At 41.4% G+C, this 14,358-nt stretch overlaps 1 protein-coding gene across 4 annotated transcripts in view; it reads left to right on the plus strand.

Moving 5' to 3' along the window:
* The window catches only part of dennd4a (DENN/MADD domain containing 4A), a 150,595-nt gene that overhangs the window by 111,479 nt on the left and 24,758 nt on the right, over positions 1-14,358 (plus strand). The window contains exons 19-22 of one of the 4 annotated variants that reach the window (XM_080214382.1): positions 1,450-1,581; positions 5,964-6,107; positions 7,694-7,849; positions 11,112-12,298. In XM_080214382.1, the coding sequence (XP_080070508.1) occupies positions 1,450-1,581; positions 5,964-6,107; positions 7,694-7,849; positions 11,112-12,298 (1,619 nt within the window). Of the gene's footprint in view, positions 1-1,449; positions 1,582-1,818; positions 1,936-5,963; positions 6,108-7,693; positions 7,850-11,111; positions 12,299-14,358 lie in introns of all 4 variants that reach the window. The other 3 variants (XM_080214383.1, XM_080214384.1, XM_080214385.1) reach the window with 3 other exon arrangements.

Raw genomic sequence — 14,358 nt, forward strand, 5'->3', positions numbered from 1 at the left:
AAAACATTTCCTGTGCAGCTAATCTATGCAGCGGCACATTTAGTCTTGCAGCTGATAAAGTTGGTAAATTTAGTTAAAGGTTGCAATTTTTCTATTTGTCACTCTCTAGGGCTTAATAGACCAAATGATTCTAATTTTACTTTTCTGTTTGAGAGGAGTTTCTTAACCTTGGTTTAATTTTAGAGTTCTAATCAAGGATACGGGAAAACATATAGTTCAAGTAATGTTTAAAATTATCTTAGCATATTGCCCCAATTGCTATTCAAGATTACTGTCAATCTAGCAATTCTACCACTTTCGGTGTAATAACATGTAAACTTAGTCTTATACGTAAATACCCCTTTTGCTTCCTGCCACAAAGGTTTAATGTTGCACACAATAGGCATGTGTAGTTGTATGTTAGCATGGGCAGGAGGCTTGTGGTGCCGCTGCCACAGTCTGTGAGATCACCTAGTTTACAGAGACTGTGAATCAAACCTGGCACATTCTGCTTCATGTAGAACATCTGATGAAGGCAAAGCATTACTGACCCATGAATTGCAGAGGCCACTATGTTTATGCTTTGTTTGAGATGGAGCAGGCAGATGCCATGTCTATAGGGACCTATGCTATTGCAGAGCACCATGCTGCGTAGAGGGCATTTAACAGAGGTATCATCAGTTATAATTTGATTCCAATTTAGTTTTGATGTATTTACATACTCATTATGCTTTTTACAGCTAATCTGTTACAATTTTTAAAAATTGCTGTTCCTGTAACTGGAATATTTTAATACTGAGGTAAAATCTATAAGAGTCTATTTCTGCGGACGGAGTACTACAACCTCTGTTTATTTCAATCAACACAGTTGGGCCTTGAGTCCATATTTATTGGGGATACTCTTTTGACTTGCTGCTGTCAGCAATACAACATGATGTCAGTGGTGCTAGCTGTACCTAACACTCTGTCCAGTGATGGAGCAGCGTCCATATGGTTCAATATTCTGACAGAATCATTTAGAGCTGTTCAGCAGTTATACTCTACTCAGACTAATATGGTCTTGTACCTCTTAACTACAGAATCAGTCACCGATTTAGACTGCCGATTTCACAAAGATTCGCCTCTGATACCACGGCAGAAATACAGTGTCGCAATGAGAGGGGACAGGAAGTCCAAATGCTGTTTTTCCAGAATGAACGAATGTTCCAGATGCTCTGTTTTAGTGTAAAACCAAAGCATTGATCAGTGCTTGCTGGAATTGTGCATGGAAGGATGTCTGGTGGGATGGGGTCTGATTCGGCTTTGAATGGTCGAATAGCATGCAACACTTGTGGTCACTGCAATCACTGGAATAATTACAGCTTGTGCCACTTACTGATTCACCCACACAATGGTGCTTTTAGATGACAAGGGGAGCTAATTGGCTAGGTGGTTCCTAGTAACTTGCTCTAATCTGTTCTGTTCTCTAAGCAGATGGCAGTGACCTGGATGCTGTTAGCCACGGCAGCATGGATAGCTCTAATGACACTAACACTGTGGAGCAACCTCAGTTCAGCTCTGAGCTAATGAAAGTAGATTCCACTGATGATAGATCTAGTACAGGTACATTTAACAGTATCACCGATATCTGTCAACTCAAACTTCTTTTATCTTTTGTTTTTCGTTCATTGCTTTCTGTTGTTCCCGCTTGTCTATCTGCTTGTTTGTGATCACCTACTTGTGTCCATTTTATGTGGCTTTTGGTTTCCTGCTTATCATGATGACCTGTTCTCTTCCACTCCCTGCTTTACTATTGTCCACCATATCATCTACCCTTGTGTGTACATTCTCTGCACGCAGTTAGGCTTGGCTGTAGCTTGAGTTATGGATATGGCAGTCAGGAGTCCTTGTATGAAAGAGTTCCATCTTTCTCTCCCTGGATTTGCTCAGAAATGAAGAGTGACCGTATGTTTTCAGGTAATTGTCTGATGGCCACCATGTGTTTTCTCTGTCCTTTTTCTGTTTCTGATCTAACTGATCTCCTTGTAACTTTTAATTTTCCTGTTAATTCCTTGTTCTTGTCATTCTTGAAAATGAAGAAAATTGCATGATTTTTTTCCATTCTAAGGCGTTAGAGTATATTTAAAATAACCCTAGGTAACAATCCAATAAAAGGCTGCTGCCCCAATAATGCAGAATGCTGTTTGCTTCTTGAATTAGTGGATTGGTCGTTTCTGGAAAGTACTTTCCAATCCTGAGTGGCCACTATGCTCCCAGGTGCCTGTTAGGTCACCTCTGTCACCAATGGACACACACTAACTGCCCAGAATGATTTTCCTACTTGTTTTTCCTCTCCTTCCTATGGAAGGCTGTTTAAAATACACTTAGTGTTTCACCCAGGTTGCAAATTTATCTATTGCGAGTCATAGTCAATAAGTCTCAATGCAGCAGGCTGGTGCATGAACCAGCGTTTTATATTTGAGAGTGCAATTCAGAGCACACATTCACTTCTAATTTCCTCAGTGCACGAGTCACTGTGATCAGATGTTAACTGATTAATTTACTAGTGTTAATTTGTAGTGCTAAAGTTCAGTATTTCAACAAGTTTACAATTTGCACGCATGATGTGTTGCGGATTCTATTGTTTAAACACCTACCAAATTATCGAATGTTACAAGAAACAGAAGATAGTATTAAGGCATTTGTGGATCCATTTCTCTCCTCCTTCTTTGTCTCAAAGATCATGAATCACTTGCAAGATTATTTGCTTTGGATGATTAATTATAATCACTGCAAAAAGTGCAAAATAGGGCAGAACAAATTTCTGAACAAACATTCCAAATGCATATTTGAGTCTTGCTCTGCGTGTGTGTAGCTCACCCACTAATTTGCACTCCATTGATTTTAACAGAACCCTTGAGTAAACATTCAAACTAATCCAACTAATGTCTTTTGTATTTAAAAACATTCTCTGCAAAGTTCATGTTTGCCAGTAATGCCTTTCATCTGCTTGTTAAAAAGCCGCTGGCCAACATAAACCTGAAAGTTGATTTGTTTAACCTGTGCATTGTAGTTTATTTTCATGTCTCATTTTCAATGCTTGGTTAGAACTGTGTGTGTATTTTGGATATGTGCCATCACACTAATTCTGAACTGGTTACTGATCATCTACTGATTAAAGTCATTTTTCATTGGTGCTGAAGTTGGAATATCCCTTTGGAGTAATGGAATTATTTTTATTTATTATACTAAAGCAGTCCAGGACCATATGTAAAAAGACTGGGACAATATTCAGGTTTAGGCTGATAAGTGGTGAGTAATATTCATGGCACAGAAATGCCAGGAAATGGCCATCTCCAACAACCATCTTTCTTCAATATGCAATGGCATTACTATCACTAAATTCCTCACTAACAATATCCTCAGGGTTACTACTGACCAGAAACTGAACTGGAATAGCTACGTAAATACCGTGGCTGCAAAACCAGGTCAGAGGCTGGGAATTCTGCAGCGAGTAACTCACCACCTGACTCCCCAAAGTCAGTCCACCATCTACAAGGCACAAGTCAGGAGTGCGATGGAATACTTTCCAATTGTCTAGTAGAGTGTAGCTCAAACAGCTCTTGAGAAGCTCAACACCGTCCAGGACAAAGCACCCACTTGATTGGCACTCCATCCACCACCTGAAATATTCACTGACATTTACAAGGTGCATTGCAGCAATTCACTGAGGCTCCTTCAACACCACGTTCCAAATCAGCAACTGCTCCCACCCAGACGGATGAGAGCAGCCGATACATGGGAACACCATCACTTGGAGGTTCCGCTCCAACTCACTCGCCATCCTGACTTGCAAATATATTGTTCTTGCTTCACTGTCGCTGAGTCAGAATCCTGGAATTCCATTCCTAAGAGCACTGTGGATGTATCTACACCACATAGACTGTGACAGTTCCAGAAAGCAGCTCCCCACCACTTATGAAGGGCAGTTAGGGATGGGCAATAAATGCTGGCCTAACCAATGACGCCACATCCCATGAATGAATAAAAAAAGACCTGCTTTTTTAAGGAATAAAAAGGGGCTGAAATGCAAATCTGACATTAGTCATAAGGTGAGAATCTGGTGTCTCCACTGTGAGATCTGGAAGCAGAACTCAGCTACTACTACGCAGTAAGGAGGATGAGGGACAAGGTGGCACTCCAATGCTGGCATGGTACACCTCCTAGTGGCTAATTGGAGAAATAAAATGAAATGTGTTTTGGGAATCAGTGAATTCCTCGACCTTTTGATGAAACATGGTGCATTAGAGATAAATGAGGTTGGGGGAGGATTAGAAATTATTGTCCTTTTTGTATTTGGTTTGAAATTTGCTTTAAGGATTGTTTATTTGTGTGAAGGAGCAGAGATTTTTGTATATTTTCCAGGGGATCTAGCTATTGAGAGCCCAGGATAAAGCACAATCTATTTGTTGTTGTGACAATGATTACCCATTCGCAAAGATTGCTGACATTGCTCATTAGTCCAATTAGTCACCACCACCACAACGATACTAGTTACAAATAAACACCCTTTGTTTAATCTAAAATTTACAAATGCCTGTGTGTCTAGTTATGTCAATAAGAAGTCTCACAACACCAGGTTAGAGTCCAACCAGTTTATTTGATAGTAATCTCACAAGCTTTTGGAAACAGTGTTTCTTCTACAGGTGTGTGGAAGGTGACGAAGGAACACCGTTTCCAAAAGCTTGTGAGATTACTATCAAATAAACTGGTTGGACTCTAACCTGGTGTTGTGAGACTTCTTACTGTGTTTACCCCAGTCCAACGCTGACATCTCTACATCATGTCTAGTTATGAGTCAGAACACTAGTCCTGTCCACTACTCTTGTCTGAAGGTGATGTGAGTTCAAGGTGGAATTGATGGTTCCTGGAGTTCTAAAATAATGTAAAATGACTGCCAGCCCAGAGAGGAGTTCTGTATCAATGCAGCATTTTATTTCAAGTTAGTGCTGAATCTTGGAGTGCAGTGTTAAAAATTTAAAGTTAAAGTTTATTTATTAGTCACTAATAGGCTCACATTCACACTGAAACGAAGTTACTGTGAAAATCCCCTAATTACCACACTCCGATGCTTATTCAGGTACACTGAGGGAGAATTTAGCATGGTCAGTTCAGCTAACCAGCATGTCTTTTGGACTGTGGGAGGAAACTGGAGCACCTGGAGGAAACCCATGCAGACACGGGTAGAATGTCTGTGCAGAATCTGCACAATGACCTTGGCCAGGAATTGAACGCTGGTGCTGCGAGGTAGCAGTGCTAACCACCATGTCGGCCCATGCAGTGTGGACCTAGCAACTAGAATTTCCATATCAGCCAGCATCATTGTCAAGCGCTGTGGCAGCTGGACATGAATCTCAGCCTTCTCAGCCCCGTGCCAGATTCACATCTCCTTGCCTGCAAATAGTGGCTGAATGTACAGTTCTTCAGTTGCATGCCACCTTTTACACGATTACTGCATTCAGAGTCTGGGAGGAAAACCAAAAAGAGCTACTCTTGCTTCTAAAATGTGTCATAAGAACTATGAGCAGGAATAAGCCATCTGGCCCCTCAAGCCTCTTTGCCATTCAGTAAGATCATGGCTGATCTTTTTGTGGACTCAGCTCCACTTACCCTCCAGCTCACCATAACCCTTAATTCCTTTACTGTTCAAAAATTTATCTATCCTCGTCTTAAAAACACTCAATGAGGTAGCCTCAGCTGTTTCACTGGGCAGGGAATGCCACAGATTCACAACCCTTAGTGTGAAGAAGTTCATAACATTCAGCAGCCAGATACCCTCTGCTAGCCTCGGAAGGAGAAAATATGTAGCCAGCTAAATGTGACACTGGGGGAAAGGAGAAAATACACTGCAAAACAAAACTTGTTCAATATTAGAAAGCATACATGTGTTTTAAAGAAATACACATCAATACCTTATTGCCATAAATGTATTTTTTGTATTTAAGGTGGGCAGTCAGATCTTGGATATAATTCCTTATCGAAAGAGGAAGTTAGACGGGGAGACCTGTCTTCAGCCCTTGGATCTGAGCAGTCTGCTGTGGCTCAAGCACTGGATAAAGATGACAAGAAAGAGAGTGACTCCAGTTCATGTATATCCTCCCTTCTTATGGTTTTTACTTATTTGTAAAGAGAACTGTTGTGTGTAACTTGAATGTATGAAATAATAGGGTCAAAGTTGTTTAATGTTTGCAAATTATTAAGCAGCCAAGCCAGGCATTTCTTACTGAAAATCTGTGAAATTATGTAGAAAACAGTGTTTGAAGTTTTCTTCACATTTGAAAGATGCATTAGACTTAGAGAAATGTTGTTTCACAAAAAGCTACGTAGGAATAATGCCTAGAAACAGGAGTAAGTTTGAGAAAAGAGGTGTTTTATAAACATCGGTCTCCCTTATCTGTATCAGTAAATAACTAAACAACTCATATAAAATTGATTTGATTTGCGTTTCTGAGTAGCTTGCCATTCAGGACCTTGACAGGGCAGTCAAATAGAAAATAAGATAAACTTCCATTAGTTTGATTAAAATATTCAGATTGTTCCAGAATACTTGAGTGACCTTAAGACAGCAATCATATCAATGGTTAATGAACTACAAAGTTGTAACTCAAGGTTTTAAAAACTGAGTTAATCTTCAAGATAAAATTGCAGCAGGCCTGTCCAATACAAGCCCGTGAAGCCATCCCCTATTGTGGCCTCAGACACTGCTTTCAAAATGCCAGTTACTGGAGTGAAAGATTCTGAAAGAATGTGAGCCTGTCAACAAACAAGGTGGGAGAGATGCAGTCTGTGACTGGAGGACCATCCATCATGGGGGGAGTGGGGGAGGGGTGGTGGTGAGCATGTGATTGTGTGATTGTGATGGTGTGCAGGGTGAGTGAGGGTGTGCAGGGTGAGTGAGTGTGTGCACGTGTGAGCACTCAGTCTCATGATTCCCACTCACCCTCAGCCGTACACAGCAACACACAATCATGCCCACTTATATAATGGATGAGGTGAGCGAGTGACCTTCAAGAGGTTGTGAGTGAACCCAACAGACTGCCCCCCTCTCACTGTAATGGTGAGCATTATTAATTACTCTTTTTCAATTATCAGTTTATTGCTTTAACATTGCTTTGTTTTTGCTCAGCAAGTTGTTGTATTTCTTCATGCCACAGCTTTATTTTGAAATTTACATTTAATGTTGTGCCAAGACTTTCTGAAATCTCCCTTGTAGCGACGTTGGGCAAACCAGGGTTACAGCTTTCAGACTGCTCCAAGTTCTCCGTGGATTTTATTGAATTCTGCAGCAGTTTTGTGTCTCTCTGCTGGTTAAAGCTGACCACATGAATGCCTGCTTTTAGCACGCTCCTTGTTGTGAAGCCATGATAGGGTTGCTTCAGTTGGCCTTTGCTTCCTGGGCTAGAGAAGAAAATAAAAATCTAGATCGCTGATCACAACTCCTGCTGGAAGCAAATGTTTAGGAGCATTTGCTGAGGTCACAAACTGGCTGTATGCAGAATATTTGTTCAAGAATTACAGTAACGCGCGGTGCAGAGTGTGTGATATCTGATACACTCGCAGAGGGAAGACAGTTGATTTAAAAAGTTGTAAAGTGTAGTGCCACCAGTTCAAATCAAAAGAAATTGTTTAGCTGTTCATGCTTGTCGCATAATTGATCAATGTTTTTTTTTTACAGTATCTGAGAGTGAAAGTGCAAAGGGCAGTGGAGATTGTCTGCCTCATTTGGATTTTCAAGGAAGCAGAAGTGACTTAAAACCTGTGACCAGAATTGTAAAGATGAACTGCAGTTTCGAAACTGCTGAACCAAACCAGACCATTGAGGAAAACAATGGTGTGTAATTCAGAATGTTGATAACTAGGAGTTAGACTTGAAGATTATCATTCTCTGCCACACTTATAACTTTGTAAATTATTCAGTGCTGAAAGGATTTAATTTGTTGAGAAGAGTTTTAAATTAAAGCATTATTGTGTGTTCTTTTTGTACAAAGATTATAAAGGACACCAGGGGAGCAATCTGCTCTTCATTTAACCATTTGCAGAGTTTTTTTTAGAGAACTCTCCAGCTGGGTTGCCTGGTTAACCTCAGGAACCCAAGTTCAATTTCAGCCTCGGGTCACTGTGTGTGGAATTTGCACATTCTCCCCGTGTCTGCATGAGTTTCCTCCAGGTGCTCCAGTCCCCTCTCTCTTCTCCCGCCACCGCCCCCCCCCCCCCCCCCCCACACATACACACACATACACACACATACACAGTGCTTCACTCTACTAAGGATTAAATCATTTTTAACATGCATTTTGTAAAGATCTTCACTGTGTTCCTCTCGCCCTTGTGAAATGGATATGCAGGGTGAAGCATAATGCCATGTGAGCAATGCTTCAACAGTGATTACATCAGACAGACCATCCCCCCCCACATTGCAATTGCAAAAACAGGGGAATCTTATTTTATATGTAATGTGTGCTGGTACAGGCATGCCGAATTATTTTTAAGACTGGCCTCAAATATTTTGGTAGATATTGTACCTCCTGTTTCTATGTGCTTGTGAACAAGTCACTGTCCTACCGAATTCAGTTGGTTTACACTGCAGAACAGATTTGGAAAATGGCAAAAACTTTGGAATAGCTTATGTGGATATGGTGGATGAACAGTCAAAGGTACATCATTAACACAGCTACTGGCATGTGCTCTTGAGTTACTGCAAAGTGCATTCAAGATTTTATAATTGTGGCCCAGTATCAGGGCAAGCTTTGTACAGACTAACACTGTCATCAGTCGCAGCACAGATATTCCCATGGTAAGATGTCTAAACAGTGAGGTAACTTAGCTTCCAATTAATGATCTAATGTAGCTGATAAACTTTTTCAGTTCCCATTCATCAAGTGGTTTTTCCAGGTCTGATGTGAGCAGATGATGCTTTTTACAGAATCGCAGAAGGAGGCCATTTGGCCCATCATTTTTGCACAGGCTGTCCAAACGACCATCATGATTCCAGCACCCTGTTGATTTTGAACATCGCTATCAAATCTCCTCTTAGTCTTCTTCTGTCCAAGGAAAACAGTTCCAAACTCTCCATATCTATCCTCAAATGGAAGTTCTTATCCCTGGAACCATTCTTGTAAGCCTTTTCTGAACTTTCTCCAATGCATTCACATTCCTCCTGTATGACACCCAGAACTGTGCAGAATAGTACAGAGGTCTAACTAGTGACTTGTATAAATTCAGCATAACCTCCTTGCTCTTGTATTTGATGCCATTGTTAACAAAGTCCAGGATACAATATGTTTTATTAACTGCTCTCTCCACCTTTCATGCTGCCTTCAATGATTTTTGCACCTATATACCCAGGTTCCTCTGTTCCTGCAGCTGCTTAAGAATTTTACCTCTTGTTTTATATTGTCTCTTCAGTTTGAAGGCGAGCAGGTTAAATGGATTGGCCGTGGTAAATTGCCCCTTGGTGTTCAAAGATGTGAAAGTCAGGTGGATTGGCCAAGCTGAGTTCCCCCTTAGTGTCCAAAGATGTGTAAGTTAGATGCGTTAGCTGTGGTAAATGCACTGTGTTAAGGGAATCAGGGTGGGTTTTTCGGAAAAAAGGTTCTTTAAGAGAGGCAGTGTAGATTGGATGGACCGGATGACCTCTTTCTGCACTGTAGTGATCCTGTAGGGATTTTATGTTCTGCTTACCATATTGTATCACCTCACATTTTTCCACATTGAACTTTATTTTCCACCTATCTGCCCACTTCCCCAACTTGCCTATGTCCTTTTGAAGTTCTGCACTATCCTCTTCACAATTTACAATACTTTCAAGTTTTGTTTCATCTGCAAACTTTGAAATTGTCCCCTGCACACCATAATCTAGGTCAGCAGTCTCCAAACTCTGATCCGGATGCGGCCCACTGCAGGCCAGATGTGGCCCGCAGGCCATAGTTTGGAGACTCCTGATCTAGGTCATTAGTATACATCAGGAAAAGCAAGGCTCCCAATACTAAGCCCTGGGGAACAATGTTACAAGTCTCCCCCCCACAGCCTGAAAAATATCCATTGTCCTTTACTCTCTACTTCCGATTATTCAACCAATTTTGTATCTATGTTGTTACTGTCCCTTTATTCCATAAGCTATAACTTAAGTCTGTTGTGTGGCACTGTATCGAATAGCTTCTGAAAGTCCACGTACACCACATCAACAGCATTCCCCACATCAACCCTTTCTGTTACTGCCTCCAGCAAGTTAGTTAAACATGATTTCCTCTTTAGAAATCCTTGCTGACTCTTCCTAATCTATCCACATTTTTTCCATGTGGCTATTTATTTTATCCCAAATAATTGTTTCTAGAATCTTGCCCATTACTGATGTTAAACTGACTGCTCTGTAACTGCTGGGGCAATACTGACAACGTTTTTTGAACAAGGGTGTCGCATTTGTAAATTTCCAGCCCTCTGCCACCTCCCCTGAGTCTAGAGAAAACTGGAAGATTATGGTCAGCGCCTCTGCAACTTCCATTCTCACTTGCTTCGCGATATTTTGATGCATCTCATCCAGTCCTGGAACCTTCTCAACTTTCAACACCAACTGTCCATCCAACACTTCCTCCTTATCGAGTTTTAACTTTTCTATAGACAGAGTTTCCTTGTCTGTCATCATGTCCTGAGTAGCATCTACCTGCTTGGTAAAGATGGATGCAAAGTATTCATTTAATATCTCAGCCATGCCCCCAACCTCTGTGTAAATACCCTTTTAGATTTTAATCAACACTACTCCTTTTACCCTTTACTGTTCCTTTGCTTTTAGAAGACTTTGGGATTCTCCTTTATGTTGGCTGTCTGCATTTTCTCACAATCTCCCTTCTCTAATGTGCTTCTTTCCCTCTTTGAACCTTTTATAATCCTCTTGGTTTGCAACTGTATTTTCTACAGTTAAGCACACTTTTCTTTCTTTATCTTAACTTCTACCTCCTTTTACACCCAGGGAGCTTTGGATTTGTTTGCGCTACATTTCAAGAAAAATCAATGATCAAGATCTGTTTAATTCAAATAAAGTTCCATACCTCTACAGAACTTTGTATTAATTGAAAATATTTAATGTCTGATTACAGAAAATGCGGCAGGATTGCTGTTTACGACATCCTTTGATAATGCTGCATATCCTGATCCTGCATTAACACATGGTGACACTTTGCGCAAGAGGCACAAGAGCGCTATGGAGCCTGGCTTGAAGGAACGAATGGTGTGGGGAGGCAGGAACCGCAGTCTTAGTGGTGATGCTTTTTCAGGACTTATGATGCACAGAGGAAGCATGGACACTGACCCTAGGGAAATTGCAGAAAAATTGGGTGCTGATGCTAAAATACTTTCAACAGCTTTACAAATGGCTGCAAGGCCAAACACGCTAGAGATTATCAAACCCAGGCATCTGTGCAAACAGGTGAGCTTAAATCTAGAAAAGGAACTGAGTGACGAAGAGACACCATATGACTTGGATGAAACATCAACCAATGTGGAGGAAGATAAAACGGACTCACCTGCTATCTTCGACTTGGAAGATCTCGACAGTGAGCCTGATTATGGAAAATCTAATGGGAAACCTAACCAAAACCCAAGGCGAGAGCTGCAATCCAAGAAATTACAAAGGAGTATGAGTGCAGGAGCAGGGATCAAACTAGCAGAAAGAAGAGGGGTTCAAAGAGGTTATGACCCACTTTCTCTTATAGTAGCAGAAACCAATCAAGAGAAAGAGGATGAAGAGGAGGATGAAGACTATGATAAATGTCTCTTCACTCCTTCCACTCGACGAAACCTGGCTGAAGAAATAGAGATGTACATGGAATCCATGAGTAGCCCTTTGGCGAGCCGAACACCCAGCATGGATTTCTCAAAAACAGATGATGATACCGCAACATCATCTAGTTGTAAAGGCCTACCTGTGGGGAAGGAGTCAAGGAGATCCAGTCTTCCGACAGGCTCACCCAGAATATCAGGACTCTGTCGATCCAGGACGTTTCAACCACATGCAAAGGGAGAATTCCATGCTAAGCGAAGAGAGAGGCTCTGGTCCTCACCCACATATTCTCCAAGCAACAACAGGAGAATGGGCGTTCGAGAGACAGGTGGAGCTTTGACTCTCATGTCTCCACCTCCTTTTAAACTGGACTCATTGCTACCACCTACTTTTGATGTGCTAAAACACAGCATGTTCTCTGCTGGGAAGGGAGTGGCAGAAAAGGCAAGCAAGTGGTACACCAAGTTGGCAACATATGCTGTGCCCATCAAAGATAATGGCAAGGTATGATTTTGTGTTTTGGAAGTTTTAAAATGAGGCAGAGCATTTTAAATGAATCATAGGTCATACTACACAGAATTAGTGCATTCAGCCTCTTGCATCTGTGCTGGCTCTGAAGGAGCAATTCACCCATTGCTATTCCCACACCTTTTCCCCATAGCCCTGCAAACCTTTCTTTTTCAGATAATGATCCCAATTCCCTTTTGAAAACCTCAACTGAAGCTGCCTCCACCACAATCTCAGGCAGTGCATTACAGACCTTAACCATTCATCGTGCATTAAACCTTTTCCTTCCTTTGATTTGGGTGTGGTTCCTTGAATAAATTGCAGGATTATGCTAAAAAGAATTGGGATACAAGATTGGGCAACACAATAGCACAGTGGTTCGCATTGCTACCTCACAATGGCAGGGACCCGGATTCAATTCCCAGCTTGGGTGACTGTACGGAGTTTGCAAGTTCTCCCCTGTGGATTTCCTCCGGGTGCTCCGGTTTCCTGCCACAGTCTAAAGATGTCGGTTCAGTTTATTGGCTATGGTAAATTGCCCCTTAGTGTCAGAGACTAGCAAGGTATATATGTGGGTTTACGCAGATAAGGCCTGGGTGGGATCGTTGTCGGTGCAAGCTCCATGGGCTGAATGGCCTTTTTCTGCACTGTAGGGACTCTATGATTAAATTGGGCAGTTTTCTTGAAGAACCACCTTGGGTATGATGGGGCAAATAGTTTAGGCTGAATTTTGCATGTTAAAATGGGCTCAGGCCACAACAACTTCAGAAGAGTTTGCTGTGTGAGTTTCTGCACTCTTTTTTTCTGTGTGAAATTAGTAAAGCATCACAGTACTCATCCTCCTTTAGGTCCCATGCCCTAAGAGGGTGTTTGTGACCATGGACTTTCATTGGATCAGTCGATGATTACGCTGGGCAAAATACTGCAGTGGTTTGCCTTCTCTTTTTGTAGTATGGTCAACCAGGATATTCTGCTGCTCCTAGTGCCTGCTATCAGGCATATTGGAAGGATTTAGAGACTGATAATCAACCTATTTGGTTAGGTTATAAGTGCACTTTCTGTGACCATCAAGTCTTCACAAAGGAAGACATGATTAACGTACTAGAAGTTCTGACAGAAATCAGTTTTAGTGAATAGCTGAAGGAAATCAACATTAGCAGAGAAATGGTTGTGGGGAAATTGAAGATGGATAAATCTCCGGGGCCTGATCATCTTCATCCCAGACTAAAGGAAATGGCCCTGGAAATAGATCCATTGGTGGCTATTTTCCAAAATTCTTTGGACTCTGGACTGGTTCCTACAGATTAGAGGGTAGCTAATGTGAGCCTGCTATTCAAAATGGAAGGTAGAGAGAAAACGGGGAATGAGAGACTGATGAATCTAACATCAATTTGATTTGATTTATTATTGACACGTGTATTGATATACAGTGAAAAATATTGTTTCTTGCATGTTACATAGACAAAGAATATCGATCATGGACAAGGAAAGGAAAGGATGCAGCATGTAGTGTTACAGCCATAGCTTGGGTGCAGAGAAAGTCCATTATCAAGGATTTCAAGGCTAAATCGGTTAGGAATGCATTCTCTGGAGTTTAGAAGAGCAAGAGGGGATCTCACAGAAACTTACAAAATTCCAACAGGGTTAGACAGAGTAGACTGAGAAAGGATGTTCCTGATGGTGGGGCAGTCCAGAACTAGGAATCATAGTTTGAGGATATGGGATAAACCTTTTGGAACTGAGGTGAGGAGAAATTTCTTCACCCACAGAGTGATGAATGTGTGGAATTCACTACCACAGAAAGTAGCTGAGGCCAAAACGTTGTGTGATTTCAGAAAGAAATTAGATATAGCTTTTGGGGATAGAAGGATCAAAGGATATGGGAGGAAGGGGTGGATCAGAATATTGAATTTGATGATCAGCCATGATAATGAATGACAGAGCAGGCTCGAAGGGCCGAATTGTCTATTCCTGCTTCTAGATTCTATGTTTCTAAGACCTAAAATAGAACTTGAACCTGGAGCTTCTAGCCCAGAGGTAGGAATGCTACTACTGTG

Source organism: Carcharhinus amblyrhynchos, chromosome 28 (assembly GCF_965287045.1).
Source record: "Carcharhinus amblyrhynchos chromosome 28, sCarAmb.v2.hapA, whole genome shotgun sequence".
Taxonomy (NCBI): Eukaryota; Metazoa; Chordata; class Chondrichthyes; order Carcharhiniformes; family Carcharhinidae; genus Carcharhinus; species Carcharhinus amblyrhynchos.